This window comes from Neophocaena asiaeorientalis, unplaced genomic scaffold (assembly GCF_003031525.2).
Source record: "Neophocaena asiaeorientalis asiaeorientalis breed wild unplaced genomic scaffold, Neophocaena_asiaeorientalis_V1.1 scaffold21, whole genome shotgun sequence".
Lineage (NCBI taxonomy): Eukaryota > Metazoa > Chordata > Mammalia > Artiodactyla > Phocoenidae > Neophocaena > Neophocaena asiaeorientalis.
In genome coordinates this window covers 551,604-569,162 of record NW_020174053.1, presented here as the reverse complement: position 1 = coordinate 569,162, position 17,559 = coordinate 551,604, and the positions used below count along the sequence as shown (strand labels likewise).

The 17,559-nt window shown below is 38.9% G+C and overlaps 1 protein-coding gene across 1 annotated transcript in view; it reads left to right on the top strand.

The window, feature by feature from the left end:
• ARHGAP20 (Rho GTPase activating protein 20) overlaps positions 1–17,293 on the top strand; it is a 144,975-nt gene extending 127,682 nt beyond the window's left edge. Inside the window, exons 10-15 of the mRNA XM_024754254.1 lie at positions 1,815–1,993; positions 3,374–3,535; positions 8,132–8,241; positions 10,664–10,853; positions 12,028–12,142; positions 13,238–17,293. Coding sequence (XP_024610022.1) covers positions 1,815–1,993; positions 3,374–3,535; positions 8,132–8,241; positions 10,664–10,853; positions 12,028–12,142; positions 13,238–15,090 — 2,609 coding nt within the window. The 3' untranslated portion in view covers positions 15,091–17,293. The remainder of the gene's footprint in view (positions 1–1,814; positions 1,994–3,373; positions 3,536–8,131; positions 8,242–10,663; positions 10,854–12,027; positions 12,143–13,237) is intronic.
• Positions 17,294–17,559: the final 266 nt, after the last annotated feature.

Here is a 17,559-nt window from a genome sequence, read left to right as displayed (position 1 = left end):
GTCCTCCCTGAAAAGATCATCTCCTTCATTGTTCCATTGTCAGGGAGTGCTGAGTAGCTGAACGTCATCTCTGGCATCTTGGTTGCATGTCAGGACCACACAGCTGAAGTGTATTGACTAATCCCATGCACTGTCCCTAGAGAAAATGGAGTCTAACCCTGTGTGGTCGCCACCTGGGAGTTATGGCCTTTCAAATCTCAGCGCTGTTAGCCTTAACTGCAAGCTGTTTTGAATCTGCCCCACACAGGTGCATGCTTCAGGCATCAGCCAGAGATTTGGGCAGGATTTATACACAATGTTTGGGGCTCCCACTATTCAGTTTTCTCCTTTCTGGGATTCGCCCCCCCTCACTTTCCAGCTGCTCTGGTTACCTCCATCTCTATTCTCTAGTTTTTTCAAGCCAGTAAGAGTGCAGATTTCTCTCCCAATTTTAGTCACCCCTACACCCTGGGGCCCGTCCTCTGGCTGAAAGCTGTAAAAATAGGAAACTTACCCAGTGCCATGCCATTCCCTTCTTCCAAGCATCAGACTTTTACCTCCACTGTCTATCTTCTTTTGTTTACTCTTTAGTGCCTTCAGGTAGGCCTTTATATTTTTCTTTAATTTTGTCCAGAGTTTATAGTTGTTACCTGTGCATATGTGTTGAGGGCCAGAGGACACACACGGCAGAAAGGTCCAAAAGGAACCTTAATGAGCTGTCTTTTTAAGTATCAAATTCTGTGCAAATCAATCAGTTTTCATGTTAAAATTAGATACAGCTGACATCAAAAATGTCTTAGAATTATGATCTCACAAAATCATGATTCACTGTTGACCTTTCTTACTTCTGCCTGTTTTGTTCATACTATCTTTACCACCTAAGTGTCTCCTCAGTTCAATTACTGTTTGAGAATGATTTATTGAGTAGTTAACTTCATGCAAGTCGTGGTGCTAGATCCTCTACCTATTGAAATCGTGTTCATTCAAAATTCACATCAAATGCACATGACTCCAGGATCACTCCCTCACTCCTAATCGGTAGATAGATGTGCTTTATTGTTCTTCTGAATACCTTTGATGTTTTGTTCCCCCCTTATGACATTTTATTTATTAATATACTTGCTTTCCCCTCACCCCCCCATCACCAGCCTTGTTCCCCCATTAGATTGTAAACTTTACCATGGCAAGGGCAAGTCTCACTTATGTTTGTATCCATCCATGCTTCCTTAAACATGTTTTTTAAAGTCAGGAACCAAAAAGATACATGAAAGTCTTTGCAGTTGGAAAAAAGGGGGGGAATATAGAACACTAGTTTCCTGTATCTCTATCCTCAGTAGTAGAGTGGAACATCAGATAATAAAGCATTCTTGTTTCTAGAGAGCAACTTAATAGAGACAACTCTTCTTCCCCTAATTCTTCTCCTTCCTCTGTTTACCTCCTCCTCTTCCTCTTTCCCCTTCTCCTCTCCTCTCTCCTTTTCTCCTTCCTTTCTTTTTCTCACTATTTAATTGTGATCTAATTTAATCTTCAACTTTCTTTGTATGCTTAGTCTCTGCTTCAAAATGGGATATGTGTTGGTATGAAACCCTTTTGCTTTAATTTGTTATAGTTCAGTAAGGGATCCCTTCTTTTACCTATGAAAATTTAGTGCCAGAACTTAACTAAATAGCACAGTGATGTCTCCAAGATAGTTAGGTGAATAACCCAAATGTTTGATTCTTCCTTAATTTATAAACTACTGAGCCATAGTAATGAACGAAGTGTAAAATGAGAACTGTAGAAATAAGATTAAGTGAATTAAATTATTTTCCCTAATAATCCCACTTCTTTCTTAGATTCAGGTCAGAAGACATTTAAAAGGAGAAGATCCATCATAAACTGGGCCTTCTGGCGGGGCTCTAGCACTCACCTGGATAACTTGCCCATGTCACCAACATCTCCTGTGCCAGGACAGCTCTTTGGGGTTTCTCTGCCAAATATCTGTGAGAACGACAATCTGCCCAAAGCTGTCTTGGTAAGTCTCATTTTGGCCTGTAACACTAACAGGAAAGGAGGTTTAGGAAAGGAGAGCTCAGGGAGGTAAATCTATCCCCAAATGGAAAATTATAGACACCCATGGCTCTGGCTGAGAATCTTTATTATTACTTCAAAGAATAAAAATCTGATTAAGCTATTGCAGAGTCATAAGGCAGACATAACGGGGAGAGATGATCTAGTCTACTGGTTTCAGGGAAAAGCTACATAAACCTGCTCAGATAAATTAGAATCTCCTTTGTAGAAAGAGAATCCACATTAGCCCTCACATTTCTCCCACAGCCTTTCTTGAACCCTACATTGTTCAGAAAGTCTCATTTAATTGCTTTAGCAACAGAGACTAAATCTTGTATTTCTATACTAAATCTTATATTTGTATTCTAGGTCTTTAAGCATAAAGATACATGTGCTGGCATTTAATTATCTTTTGTATGTAGAAGAGATCAAATAAAAGCCACTGAGTATTATTGTCTCTGGTTAATATAGTAAATGATCACTGTTAAGCAACATTCATTGAGTGTCCACTCCAAGCACTATGCTAGATGCCTGGCACTTTTCCTGTATTGTGCATCTATTGTACTAGTCTAGCCACTTTATTGCTTATCCGTCACAACAGATTTAGAGGGTAGTTACCATCATCATCATCATCATCACCATCATTCCTACTTTACAAATTAAAGGGAAAAAAACCCTCGAGTTTACCAAAGGTCACACAATAAACACGTGTCATAGCTAGGTTCCAGATCCCATGGGTTGCTCGTCTCCAACACCTATTCTCTTCCCACATGGCAAGCAGAGGACACACAGAAAGAAAGAAAGCAAAATGAAAGGTTGAAGAGAATGGAATGGAATGGAATGAAGAAAACTTCCTGGAAGAGATGATTTTGGAGGCTGATTTTAAAAGAAGGAAGTAAATACAGGAAGTAGAATAAAATGTAAAGTCATATAAAAAGAAAGACAAGCGAGTGGAGAGTGAATTTGGCAAGAGCATTTCCATATTAGGGGAAAAGAATCCGTATTAGAGAATAATGGGGAAAGAGTAGTTAGGGAGGAGAGAGACAAGTTAACAGGTACCTTGAAGTGACTGTTGGTTCACTGAAAAAAGACAGTCTCATTAAAGCAAGCGTTTAAAGTAAAGTGTTTTAGATGTTGAATATAACAAGAATAAATAGGAGAAAGAGATTTAAAGATAGCAAAAAACAAATTGACTTTAAATCTCTAGGAGGCCATCTAGCCCCAATCCTTCAGGGATTCCCCCTGTTATACCCTAGCCTCTGGCAGCTGGAGAGGGCAAATATATGTTCCCTTGCTTGTTATGCATGAGGTGCCATTTTGATTTTTTTCCCCTTGTTCCCCATAGGATATGCTTTTCTTTCTTAACCAAAAAGGACCCCTCACAAAAGGCATCTTCAGACAGTCGGCCAATGTGAAATCCTGCAGAGAGCTGAAAGAGAAACTGAATTCTGGAGCTGAAGTACAACTAGACTGTGAATCTATTTTCGTGATAGCATCTGTCTTAAAGGTAGGGAAAGTTCTCCCTTCATCCACCCCACAGCATAGCTCTGGAGAAAGACAACTGGTTTCTCTCACTATAACATTATCCCCATCTGCAAAGGACCATAATAGAATTAGAATCTTAAAAAGTGTTAATAACACAAAGTCACATTGGCATTTAAAAGCCACTGCTAATGATATGGTATGTCAGATAGGCTTTTTAAAATTTTTTCATCCCACAGCACTCTCCTCATCTTCACGTCTGCCAGTCCCATGCAAAAAAATTAAATAAAAATTAAAAATAATCATAACACACAGCATGTTTACCAAAGTAAACATCCTGATGACTTTCTCACAATCTTCCTAATAAAGGCGAAATTTTCAGAAGTAAACTTTTATTAAACTTTGAAACAGAGTTTGCCAGAGTAAACAAACATTTGCCTAACAACTGAAACAAAAATTTGCTCACTGAGACCACTGAAAATTCCATTCATTTATACAGTCTCCCCCTAATGCCTTTTAAAAGTAAAGTTGGAGTAGGAATGACTCCAACATCCAGTCCTTCTTTTATGAAATCCTTACCACATTTGGCATTCTTAAAGATTCTCACCCTTCATCCCATGTGTGTCTGGTATTTCACAGTAAGCTTCTTTGCTGCAAATATTTTTGCCACATAACTCATTGGCCACAGGTCAACTTTACCATAAAAAATAAAATAACTGGTTGACAGTTTGTTTTGACATACACAATATAAAAATCATGGCAGATGATGATGATTGGTCCCAAGAGTTGGTTTCATATTTTGAAACACACTACATTGGAGGTGAAGGAGGCCAAGGACCTTGAAGGCATAGCATGAACCCACATTTCCCCTAGAACTTAGGAACATTTATCAATGGACAAATGACAGTATGCCAAAAACATACAATGGTGTGGAAGGCTTTCACAAGCACTCAGGCACAAATATGCACCCTAGTACATAGTATTTGAAGCCTGGTGCCTCTCTTAATGAAGGAAGAAATTTTAGCAAAAAAGAAAAAGTGTGATGCTGAACAAGAGACGAATCAACAAGCAAAAAAAATGTATAAAGTACTATGAACGAAAGACTTGGAAGACAAGTGCGTAAGTACAACCCACAAAATAATGTCAGTTGATTGCGCAGTATTGCCATGAATCTACACACATTTTGAATGCATTCAGATATTTTGCATTTCACAATAAAGTCTTTAATTTCGCTATTCTCGTGTTTCATTATATCCTTTTTAATGTTCCTCATTTATTTTTTGTTATTTTACCTTTTATGGTAGAATTGCCTTACAGCCAATTCACTATTTGGTAAAAGTTTTTGCAGCAAAAATGCTTGTGGCAGATAAGCTTACTTATGGCAAAAAAAACCCTAGAACCCACCCCTGTGGTTACTTAACTCACATCCACAGTTGAGTTAGACTTCTAAAATGTTTTCCTCCTCACATTCTTGAAAATGCCTCACATTTTTGGAAAACCTAGAGCCAAAACCAGCTTTTAGCAGAGATTTTGGCCTCAGCAATAGCTTCTGCAGACCAGCATCAGGCTCCCATCTCCCAGCAGGGTTGGAATGCACCAGAGCTAGGGGTGGAGACAGTGCCCCAGCCTGCATCCCAGGGCCTGGAGCATAAAAACCAAATTAAGGAAAACATGGTGAAGAAGACTCTTGCATATCCCTACTGCTGGTCAGTTGCTTACAGAATCATACTTCATGACTTAATGAACAATCAGATGTCTCTTGGTAAAAGGGCCGTGTCTGCTCTTAAACAATCCCTGCCATGGACTTTCACAGTAAAGTATCACTCAGAAGAACTGGAGAATTGGAGCTAGGGTCATCTAATTTATTTTACACAGGATTTGTGATTACCCTTCAATCCTGGAGTACAATAAAAGTATGTATGGTGTAATTAGCCACATACATGCAGATATATGCATGATGAATTTTTTTTCATATAATTAGGCTTTCTCCCATCTCTTAATTTAAGAAGTTAAAGCCTATGTTTTAGAAAATTTTCCTTACTATGCTATTCATCACAGCACTATGCTTCTTAAAACTTTGTACTAAATTGTTGAGGCTATTACAAAGAAGTATGGTTCTAGAAGAGTTAAACTGTATTTCAGATTGAAGAAATTGTACTTATAGAGGAATAAACAAAAGACAGAAAGTAATCCAAATGATTGAAAAGTCTGGCTAGATGGGTTCCAACTAATTAAAGTTTCATAATCATATAACTGTGTTTTACTCTCATTTCTTCCAAGTGGTTGCAAGAAAGGGAAACTTTTTGCCGAAAGTTTTTGAGCTTTTGTTTTGTTTTGTTTCTTGTTTTTAAGACTATTTGGAAGTGATACTTAAGTTTTCCTTTAGTGTTTTGCTTATACTGGTTTTGTTTAAATATAAGCTTAACCTTCAAACTATAATTGGAAGAAAATTGCTTGAGATACTGTAATTTTGATCCATCAGACCTTTGAAGAAAAGTTCATTTTTAATCCTAGGAATCTCATCTCAAATTAATATGGGCATTCTGCTGATGGCTTGGGTTCTGGTTTTGGAGGGGAGGAGGCTTTCCGTTGAGTGCTAAGAGTTGGTGATTGTAATTCAGAACCAGTTCTCACATCCTTTCTCAGATCCATGGTGGTTGTTATTTCGCAACTTGTTATTCCAGCTGTGGAGAGTTCATTGAGATGTTACAAGTTATTATCTTTCAAGTGTAGGTTTTAAGATTTAATGATGTTTTTCTTCAAAACAGATCATAAGTATTTTTTCCACTGAGATTTAAAAAGAGAGGCATTGTCACTGCCCCAATTTGAAATAACAGATTTTGGCTCTTCTGACTCTGACTCTTAAAGTAGGTACAGCAACTAAAATTAGTCTGAAATTGTGAAAATTCGGTAGCTTTACCCAAAAGAAAGAGGTAACTTTTGTGATGACACATCTGAATCACAAATATCCAGGTACATTTCTGCTGAAAAATATAATAGAACAGAGAAAGACTTTGTATCAATCATCTTCCTACTTGTTAACTACTCTAAAACAAATGTATGTTAATAGGTAACGTGACCACAAAGAGGTTTATAAAAATTATTTTAGAATCTCAGTTATAGTTAGTTGACCTTCCCTTGTCCTTCACTAATATTTGACCATATGACAAATAGCAACAGTTCAGTAATGACCTCGACTATGTCTGGGACTGTGCTTGGCATTAAGGTGTATGATGTAGAAGGTGAGGGTCTGATCCTGCCCTGAAGGAGCTAATAAGCTAGTGGGGGACATGCTCACCTAATTAGCTAACTGCAACACTTAGGTATCACAGCTTCCATCTTAGTAATAAAAACATGACATATAAGCAACAAGTTGTGCATTGCCGTTTTAAAGCACATAGATGATGTTGCTGATTCGATTTTCCAGCAAGGATTAAAATTATTCAATTGCAGACTTTCACCTATCTCCATGTTGTAGGCAGGAACTTGCAAGAGGATAGTCAACCATGGGTACAGTGCTTAGATATGAAATTGAGTTTTGTCTGCCTGAAGTTTACTAAGGTGGAGATCAGACTTTGCAAGCTTGGCTTGTTAGAACCATGCCAAAAGCAGCAGAGAGAGTTGGCCTAGATCAGAAAGGAACATAGGACCAAGACCAAAATTAGTTCATTTTTAAGCTTTTTATTAACATATGTCAAACAACAAACGCCGTTGATTATATCCTACTTGTGTCATAGTCTGGTTTCACCACACCTAGCCCTGCCAGTGGCCTCAAAATAAAAGGCTCTCAAAGGCCAGACAGGATAATTCCGGACGCGCAGGCTCGGCGGCCATGGCTCACGGGCCCAGCCGCCCCGCGGCACGTGGGATCCTCCCGGACCCGGGCACGAACCCGTGTCCCCTGCATCGGCAGGCAGACTCCCAACCACAGCGCCACTAGGGAAGCCCCCAGGGACATATTATTTAATGTACATTAGGCATGGGGTGCTGTCCTAGGCTCCCAGAGCCCAGTCATAGTCTGGAGTGCTTTCTCCCCATGATACATGAGAGCTCTTCTATGGGGAATATAAGGAGAAATTCTAAGTACCTCTGGATGGAATTATTCACCAATGCCACTGGAATATAAAGTTCTAAAACAACAGGGACTTGGTTTTATTTACTACTCTATCCCTAGCACCTTAAACAGTGCCTGGAACATATGAATAAATATGTATAGAATGATTGGATGACTGATTACCACATTATGAATCTCACAAATATCTTCATGCATTTCTTTTAACTAGTGAAATAAAAAGGATTTAGGATGGTTTGCCAGACCCTGCCATGTTATACTAATTTGCTAAAATGTACACACACAGGAGGTTTCATCCCAAACAGGTTGTCCATTATCTTTACCACTATAGTCCAGAATCCAATTTCCCTCTGGTTTTTGTTAGAAAAATATCAAAGCATGCATTTCTATATGTGCACATCATTGAAGGGTTAGCACAGAGCTCTGTGTATTCCAAAGAAGGGACACCTTAACTGTACTTTCCAACAACGTGTCTTCTTTGTAATTTCTCTCATATATAATTAGCATGAGAATAACAATTGTAAATATTTATTTTTCCCTCTATATAAGGATTTTCTACGAAATATTCCAGGAAGTACTTTTTCGTCAGATCTCTATGATCATTGGGTCTGTGTAATGGATCAAGGAAATGATGAAGAGAAAATACATGCAGTTCAAAGGTAATTATTCTAATTTGGTCATTTCTCAAAAATACTTTTTAAAAAACTTACATTTTATAAGTTTGTCTATTAATGTAATATGACTATCAAAGTCAAATCCATGGGGACCATGGGGACTATCAAAGTCAAATCCATAAATATAGATTTATGCTAGCTACTGTCATTGTTACTGTTTTTTACCCCTAACCTTATTAACGTGGAATACTCTACCATTGTACACCTTCTGTATATCTGAATCTGATAGGAGCTGAAATCCGTTAGACCAATAGCTAACACAGTAGACCCAATCTACAATTTATGATCTTAGTTTTGGTAAATATTTAACTAACCAGACAATTCCTTATATACTTCACTTAGCAACTGAATTCACATAGAGAAAATTCCTTCCCCTCAGGGAACTAAGTCTAGTCGAATAGATAGAATAGATGAAACAGAGAATAACAGTGTAGTATAATCAGTGAAAGAGATATATGAAGAAGGATATGTGGGAATACTACAGAGAGAAAAGTGTATTGTCTGTATTCATGCAAAGAATGCATTGTCTGTATTCATGCAAAGGTAAGTTGCTGGCAGGACTCACCATCCTGATTCCTGAATATTTCCTGCATTATAAGAGAAGCAATACTTCCGGCTCTCTGAAAACCCAAGAATCCCAATATCATTTATTTGCCTATGCTTGTTTAGTACAGGTTTTTCCTGAGCAGCTTTCAAATACAAATTATTATCTACACACTGCTATTGATAGACACCTTTTATCAGTAGAAGAAAATAGTATAACTGTTGAAGACACCAGAATCAAAGCCATGTAACAAAATTCTATCTCTGCTTCCATTAAGGTTTGGTGGAAACCATTCAGAGGTAGTGAACCTCAGATTTTGTATTTTGTTGCTCATTGTCTAAAACTTTATATTCTACAAACTGTTAAATGGGTGATTTTTTTAAAGAGGGTAGAATTATGGCTTTCATACAAATACAAAATTAACACATGTGAAAGATTTTATTTAAAACATTAATTAATGAGAGAACTAGTAAGATATTACTGCCAGTTCAAAGGAGATTTCAAACTATCAATACCACAACTTACATAGTTAACTCAGAAATGCTGAAATGAATTTACAAGTAGATGCAAAACTGACTTTTACTACTGGGGCACGGGGGTGTATGTACAAATAAACCATTTACCTCTCCACCAGACAGAATTTTCCAGTCTATAGACAAGTGTTAAGTGCACTGCTGTCAGTAATCTACAGTTTTCAGAGTTGTAAAATAACTCAAAGGTTTAGGGCCCCCATAGAAACAGATATCCTAGAGCAGGGGTCCCCAACCCCTGGGCCATGGACCAGTAGCAGTCTGCGGCCTGTGAGGAACCGGGCCGCACAGCAGGAGGTAAGTGCGCGGTGGGTAAGCAAGCGAAGCTTCATCTGCTTCTCCCCATCACACCCCATCGCTCACATTACCGCCTGAACCTTCCCCCCAACCCCACTGTCCATGAAAAAATTGTTGCCCATGAAACCGGTCCCCGGTGCCAAAAAGGTTGGGGACCACTGCCCTAGAGTATGATAGACAGTGCCTCACTTTCCATTGAATACATTCAGTAATCTTTTGGTCCATTTCAGTATCTTTCATAATTTGTCCCTACAAAACTGTACTCATTGTCAGTCCATAGTGCCGAAAAAACACCTCTCTGCTGTTTATGCAACAGGAGTCAGATTACCCAATGTAACCCCAGGTTACAGATTCTTGCTGGAAAAAAGCAACAAGCATGACTATCAGCATATGTTTTCTGTATGGTAGTAAAAATCATTTTTAGTGAATGTTCATTTTAAATTCCTTATCAATTACAAAATAGGAACAGTAGGAAAAATACTATCGTAAGCTTGACTTATGTGTGATAGTAACACCAGTGAGATAAAGAGATGTGGGACAAAACTGATCTCGGAAGATGTGGGAGCAGAGCATAAGCTCTCAGAATGGACCTGGGAGTCTTCGTAGCTGAAGTTTGGGTTTTTACCAAGAGACAGAATCCTTGTGTTGCCACTTGGAAGTAAAGGAGCATATTAAGTATAACTGTTTAATTTCATCAGAAAGTTTTTTGGGGTATTGGTTGAGAATATTCTGGAATGTTACAGGATTTGCATAAGACACATTGTACCAGTTTCAGGTAAATATTTCAGGCAGCATTTTTTTATGAACCATTTTTCTGCATTCTTTCACATTTTCATTGGATTATGAAGGCAGTGTACAAAATAAATAAATAAATCTCCAGTGCTCACTTTCTCTCCTATGTACAGGAAGTCCTCACTTTGCATGTGCCATGTTAACACACTTTCCTGTACATCTCAACTGTGAAAAGCAAGGGCTGCCTGGCTATACAAGTTTTCTATGAAATGTTTGCTTAAAGAGTGCATTTTTCTGTCTTTAGGCTATTAGACCAGCTTCCAAGAGCCAATGTTATTCTCCTAAGGTATCTTTTTGGGGTATTATACAACATTGAGCAACATTCCTCATCCAATCAGATGACTGCATTTAATTTAGCAGTGTGCATCGCTCCAAGCATTCTTTGGCCTCCTACTTCCTCCAGCCCAGAACTAGAAAACGAATTTACAAAAAAGGTAATGAAGTTTTTCATTTTTATGCTGTGAGGGACCAAGTCCCCATTTTGAACCTAACATTCAGGGTATTAATTCTGAAAGATATTTTCTTAAATAACTTCAGTACATACCCTTATAAATTTGAGTTCATTGAGTGTTTTATCCTATCCTGGTAGACTGTAGAAAGGTGATTTCTTGAGCAAAAAAGTGATAGCAGTTGGATTACTTCCCTTTTCCCTTTCAGGAGGAAAACCAACTATGACTGACTGACTTAAACCATAGAGTGATAAGAAAGCAGTTGATATGATTTTAAAAAGAAATAAGGACTTTGGAATTTGACAGGTCAGGGTTGGATTCTCAGCCCTACCACTTGCCAGATGTACAATCTTAGGCAAAATTAGTTACATTGATCCAGTTTCCTCATCTAAAAAATGGAGGTGTTGATAATATCGACATAGTTCATACAGTAGTTACTTGAAATCACACTCATGTAGGGCCTGGTGGTTAGTACAGGGGTGGGGGTATTGGTTCCCCTTGCTCCCAACATTCTGCCTGCTCCTTTGCCTCAGCTGTTGGGGCAAGAAAACTATGTAAAGGTTCCGGTATATCCCATGGAGGCACAAAGCTCCCTAGCAAAATCTTACCTCTTCGCCCAAGCACCTCCAGTTAGGGAGCCTAAGGGAAGAGACTAGTCAGGCAAAATGCAAGTTTTCTCTCCAGCTGTCTCTCTCCTTCACAATAAATCCACAGAGGATACCTACCCACTTCCCACGCTTATGACACCTGCCTTTTACATAAGAAATGCATTTTATAAATGTTCATCTAATGATGCTTCATGAATTTTAATGAGAAGGTTTATTTCTTCACCCCAAATGCCCTATAGAGAATACTTAAAATTACTCTAATTTTAAAGACAGAACTATTGGCATAAAAATGTTAGCATTAAGCCAAGGCCACACATAATAACAAATAATAACTTTAGTCCACTGATTAAAGTTAATTTCTATGCTCAAACTGCTCTTGAAAGTATTATAGTTTGTTAGAGGAAACTGTATTGTATACTTTTAAAGCAGACATGAATTTTTCTCAGGATTCTTTTGCATTTTTTGTTAGAATCAGGATTCATATATGAAATGTGATTTATAGACATTCTATATGAGAAGTAGCAGTTCATTTTTGTCCCTTTTTTGTACAGGTTTCTCTTCTTATACAATTTCTGATTGAAAATTGCTGTCGGATATTTGGAGAAGAAATCACTTCCCTCTTGGGAGAGGTTTCAGTGAGATGTGATACTAGAGAGAATGCCTCAGGTATTGTGAATAATTGGATTGTTTTTTTGTGGGAAACAGACACACATCTGTGAAGATCAGCTGGGACAGTGGTTATCCTGGAGCCCATAGCAGCTCAGGTGAAGGGGCCTCTCACCTGGGTTAGTGGGCCTAGGACTTCTGCTCCTTCCTTAGAAGGCCTGCTAATAGGTCAGAGTATGTTAACACTGTGGTAGTGTTAAGAAATGTATAAGACAAGGTTCCAAACTCCAAGAAGTTGTTAGTGGCAGCATTATATGGTATGATGTTTTTAACCTTTCTTTAAATAAAACTTTACAAGGAACCCCAATATGAATAACACAGCTGCTGTGGTTGAAACTGGAGTAGAAGGCCCAGAGGCAGTAGAGGCAGCCCTGGTTTTTTTGCTCCTCACCTTCCTCCTAGAGGTCCCTGAGACTTCTCAGAATTCTAGTGCACTGCAAAAACACTTTAAAAACAACTAGCATCATGGGGCAAGCCAGGGTGTGTTAGGGGTAAAGACATTCAACGTTCCAGATTATGAATTCCTGTACCACCAATTATTAGTTATGTTACCTTTGGCCAATTATTCTATGCCACTGAAAATCATTATCTTCGTTTATAAATATGGATAAACCATAATATCTAACTGTGATGGTTGTATTAAAGATTACATAAAGGATAGTAAAAAATCTTTGTCAAATAGAGATTGTTAGGGTTAGTAAATGGTATCTCTGAGACTAGAGTTAATTATGTATATATATCCACCAGCTAATCCATTTAAAAGACAAGGGTCTTATTCAGAACCTGGGTATATCTTATTCAGAACCTGGGTATATCTGGCATTAATTCCTTTATATTTTTAACTGTTTCTTGGTATCTCCTCATTGCTTTGAGGAAATCTTACTTAAGGAAAGCCCATTTCTTCAGGAACTGAGGTAAATCTATTATACCCCCACAGTTTATTTTTAATTCTGCACTTAGTACTGGGAAGACTGTGAAAGATCCTTTCTTTCTTTAGAGTAGGAATTTGAACAATCTGCATGAAAACAGAATTAAGTTAAACATCATCACAGTTGGGAAAGTAAAAACAATAATCATGATTCGCTTTTTCAACAGATATCTCTTGCTTCCAACTGAATGACTCCTCCTATGACAGCTTGGAGAATGAGCTGAATGAGGATGTTGATGCCCCGTGTAGCGACTTGGTAAAGAAACTTGGTCAGGGTAGCAGAAGCATGGACTCTGTGTTAACCCTCAGTGACTATGACCTCGACCAGCCTGAGGTAGAAGGTCTTTTAACCCTGAGCGACTTTGACTTAGACCATTCTAAAGATGAAGACATTCAAATGGAGCAGCCTCTTGAATCCAAGCCAGTGAACATTGCAGTGTACACAAAGGAACCCCTGCAGGATCATGCCAGGGCCCCCTCTGGCATGAGCACGCCCAGCCACCTGTCTACAACTGCACCAGATGCTCCAAAAAGCTTGAGGCGACACCGGCGCTGCTCAGAGCCCAGCTACGACTATCTAGATTCAAAGCTTTCCTATCTCAGGGAGTTTTATCAGAAAAAGCTACGCAAGTCCAGCTGTGATGCAGTTCTCTCGAAAAAAGATGAGAGCCATCTGAATCAGAATCGACCCCTCCAGGAAGAGGGTAAGACATGTTTTAAAAAGAGTTTAGTCATAGACACTGATATCAAGAAAAATGCCACTAATAAAAATGTTAAGAAGAAAAGCTTGTCTGATAATGAAGGAAATCATGTAAAACTTTTTCCTAAATCCAAGCCAGTAGCTATTTCCATGGCATCTTATAGTCACATGTCCTCATGTGATCATCCCAGGAACCAGACCTTTGATGCAGATACATCTGGATACTCCCCACCACACACAACAGATGCCCTCAAGAGTTCAAGGAGGCACCGGCGATGCTCAGAGCCCAACATTGATGACCAACACTGCAAACTGACCTATCTCAGGGGGATTCATTCAAAGAAACAACATAAAGCCAGCTATGAAGCCAGTCTCTTGCATGGAGAGGAAGATTATCTCAAGCGGCACAAGTCTTTGCAAATGGAGGGCCAAAAGCTTATTAATCAGAGTTTGGTCATGGGGATTGAGGTGGGCAAGACTAGTGCCACAAACCAAAACACTGATAAGGTTTTACCCCCAAGATTAAACATTTGCTCAAGGACTAGCTATTCCAGCTTGTCCTCCCCAGGCACTTCTCCATCTGGCTCATCAGTGAGCTCCCAAGACAGTGCTTTTTCTCAGATTTCTGAACACTCCGTGTTTACACCCACTGAAACTTCCTCTCCAATAGATTGCACTTTTCAGGCTCAAAGAAAGCAGGAAGAGCTTTCTTCTGACTTCAGCGGTTCCAGCCTCATTTCTGGAATTCCTGGTCCCTCATCAGGGCAGGCCAGTGGTCACCTGGCTTATACAAAAAAGGACAGTGTAGAGTGGCATTCACAAATGCATTCTGTAACTCTTCACCCCAGCACATGGTTGAGAAATGGAGTAGCCAGTTTGAAAAACTGGTCCCTCAAAAAGAAGGCAAGGGCACCCAGACCAGAGGAAAATAAAATAGGTTCTCTAAAAGGACACACAGAGCCTCCTCCACATGCTTCTGGTGTTCCAGAAGCCAACGCACTGCATGAGAGACAGAAAGACATGCCCCGAAGGGCGGCTGAAGGACTTGGAGCTGTGCAAACAGCCCGCTGGTATAGTTCTTACCCCAGCCAGGACTCAGAGAAACACTGTAGCTCTCCAGTCAGCCTAGTGGAAGACAGACTCGGGCTTTGTATGAAGTCACCCGAGGAAGGAGAGATTAGTGGGCAGTGTTCTCCCGGTACTCTGCCTCACGGAAGATCCTCACCCAGCTCTTTGACTGTGGATCATGTGTGCAGCCCAGACTCAGGGCCTACAGTGGTTTGTGATGTTGAGGACAGACATTTGACCAAAGACATTTAACCACAATAAGAATCTGATGTCTACAAGAACAGAAACTGGGCTAATCATGATATAAAGATAATAATTATTATGACCTCTTTGTGTAAAATACCTGGGATGGGTAGCATAAGGATAATCATTGCTAATACTTAGGACAACAAAAGAATTCTCTTTATTGAGACTATTTGGCAAAAAGTTTAGACTAAAAACTTTTGTCACCTAAGTGTTTGGGAGGCTTTTCCTTATTAGAGCGTGGTTTGATCCTGTCATGCGTTTTAAGAGCTACAAGCAGAGGGCTAGAGAAAGCGTCTTCTGTAGAGGAAACATGCCATGTATGATGAAATTAGTAACCTGAGAAAGCCAGGAAGTCAAAAGTGAAGAATAGGAACTGGAGAGAGAGAGGGAAGGGTGGAGAGAAACCATCCACATTCCATGGAATGTGTTTAATAAGTAGGCAAGAAAAATGCCACTAATCAAAGCTACAGAAGGAAAACATGTTCAATAATAAAGGAAATTATTTGAAACTTTTCCCCAAATCTGAACCAGTGGCCATTTCTGTGACATCTTATAGTCAGTCACATGCCCTCACAACATCATTTCAGGTATTAGCCCATTGATGCAACTAGAGAGGAAGAAAACTACAGTGATTCAAAAACCATGAGTACCATGATATAATAGTTTGTTTTGTTTCTTTGGTTGTGTTGGTTGTGCTTTTCCATTAGTGTTTCATTGCTCTGCAGAGGTTCCAGGACACAGAACTGTGAGGAGAAAGAAGGAGGTGGTTGCTCATTTCAATGTCCTTGCAAGGTACCTGAGCTAGAAACATTCTCCAGAAATGCAGATTGACTGTGTTTGCTGTCTTAGTGTGGGGGAAAAAACTGCCACAGCAGTCCTTTCTCTATTACACGATTGCTATTGCCAACATGTGATCAAAGCATGGCTCCTCTTTGTTGAAATTTTTTTCTGCTCCTTGCCTCTTAGATTAGTCAGCCAGAAAAAATTACTGGTAAATCATCCCTTTTCTGATTGTCACTTGGCAGTTGAGAACAGTTTTGAGGTTGGCAGGTTATAAAGAGTCACAGAATAGAGGAGCCATAAGAGTGGCTGTCAGGCCTCCTTTCAGGCAGTCATCGGCTTTGGATTTTCTTACCTCCAGAAGTTTTTACATATTCTTTGTTCCAAATGATTCATGGTTTATACCCCATTGGTTCATTTCATATCCATGGACATTTCTCCTCTCTTGCCTTAAAGTTTATACCAGTACCTCTCCTGGATTATTTCCATGGATTATTTGGCCTTGCCGGCCAGTGTGAAGGGGTAGAATCAGAAATGGATGTGCATCTTTCTTCATTTTAAATACTTATAAGAAGTTGCTTAGAGCCCATTTGGTTTCTTTAGTTCAGTATCAGATGGACCTTCCTCCCACAAATTTGCTTAATTCCAAATTATTTTTCTCAGCCACCCAGAAACTTTCATGTCAAAATGTTCTTTCACTGTTGTCCTAAAGGTTGCATTTTTCAGTTATAGAAAAAATAATGTTTTCTGTAAGATAGAAGAAGTCCTTTCAGTATTAGCTCTAGGTGCTACCTACCTCTAGGGGACATGGCCCTGTTTGTCCTAAGCATTATAATTAACTTTTAGAACCCTCTCCAAAGAGCTCCTTTATGACACTGGCCATCTCAGTCACAGATGTGAAGTAGATTTTACCTTATAACTAACCACTCCTATATTTAGACTCCTAAGTGTCCATAGGCATCTTTTGTGGTATAATATATAAAGGCAACAGGGATTCCCCTCACCCTTAGGGCATACTACTGCAGAACCACAAGATGTGAATGAAGCTCTTATGGCTTGGAGTGTCTTTCTAGAAGAAATTGCTTCTCTACTTAACAAAATAATAGTTCTATCCTTTTTGCTTTCATATTGATGGATAGGAAATCATCCACTCAGTTTGAAGCATGGAAGAAAATAGATGCTGAGGTTCTTCAATAACCATTCCTACTCTCTGTGTTCCCTTAGATACTCCTGTAACATTTAATGTGAATAGTTAATATTGCTGTAAAGTATTATATTGTATGATTTGAAGACAGACTACATGTCATTTTATCATACTCTGTCAATCTATAATATATTAGACCAATGCTTTATCTAAAATGCTTTTGAGTTTGTATAATATATCTTGACAAATTTTACTACCATATGTTATGTAATAAATGTGTATTTTTGTACTTGCAGAAACTGCTGCTAAATTTTAAAGTTGTTTGGTTTTAAAGGCACTGATAATGGATATGTATGAAGTCCATTTTGTCTATTAAATAAAACAACATTCTTCAGAGTTAACAGTCCCACCAGAGCAATATTGCCCTTTGTAGACTCGTTTTAGCTAATGAGCCCAATTTCTGCTTAACGTTGGAAATTTCATAAAATGTAATTAATGTTGCATTGGATCTTTGAGCTTTTAGTCATAGGCCATGGTTAGTCTCTCTAGAA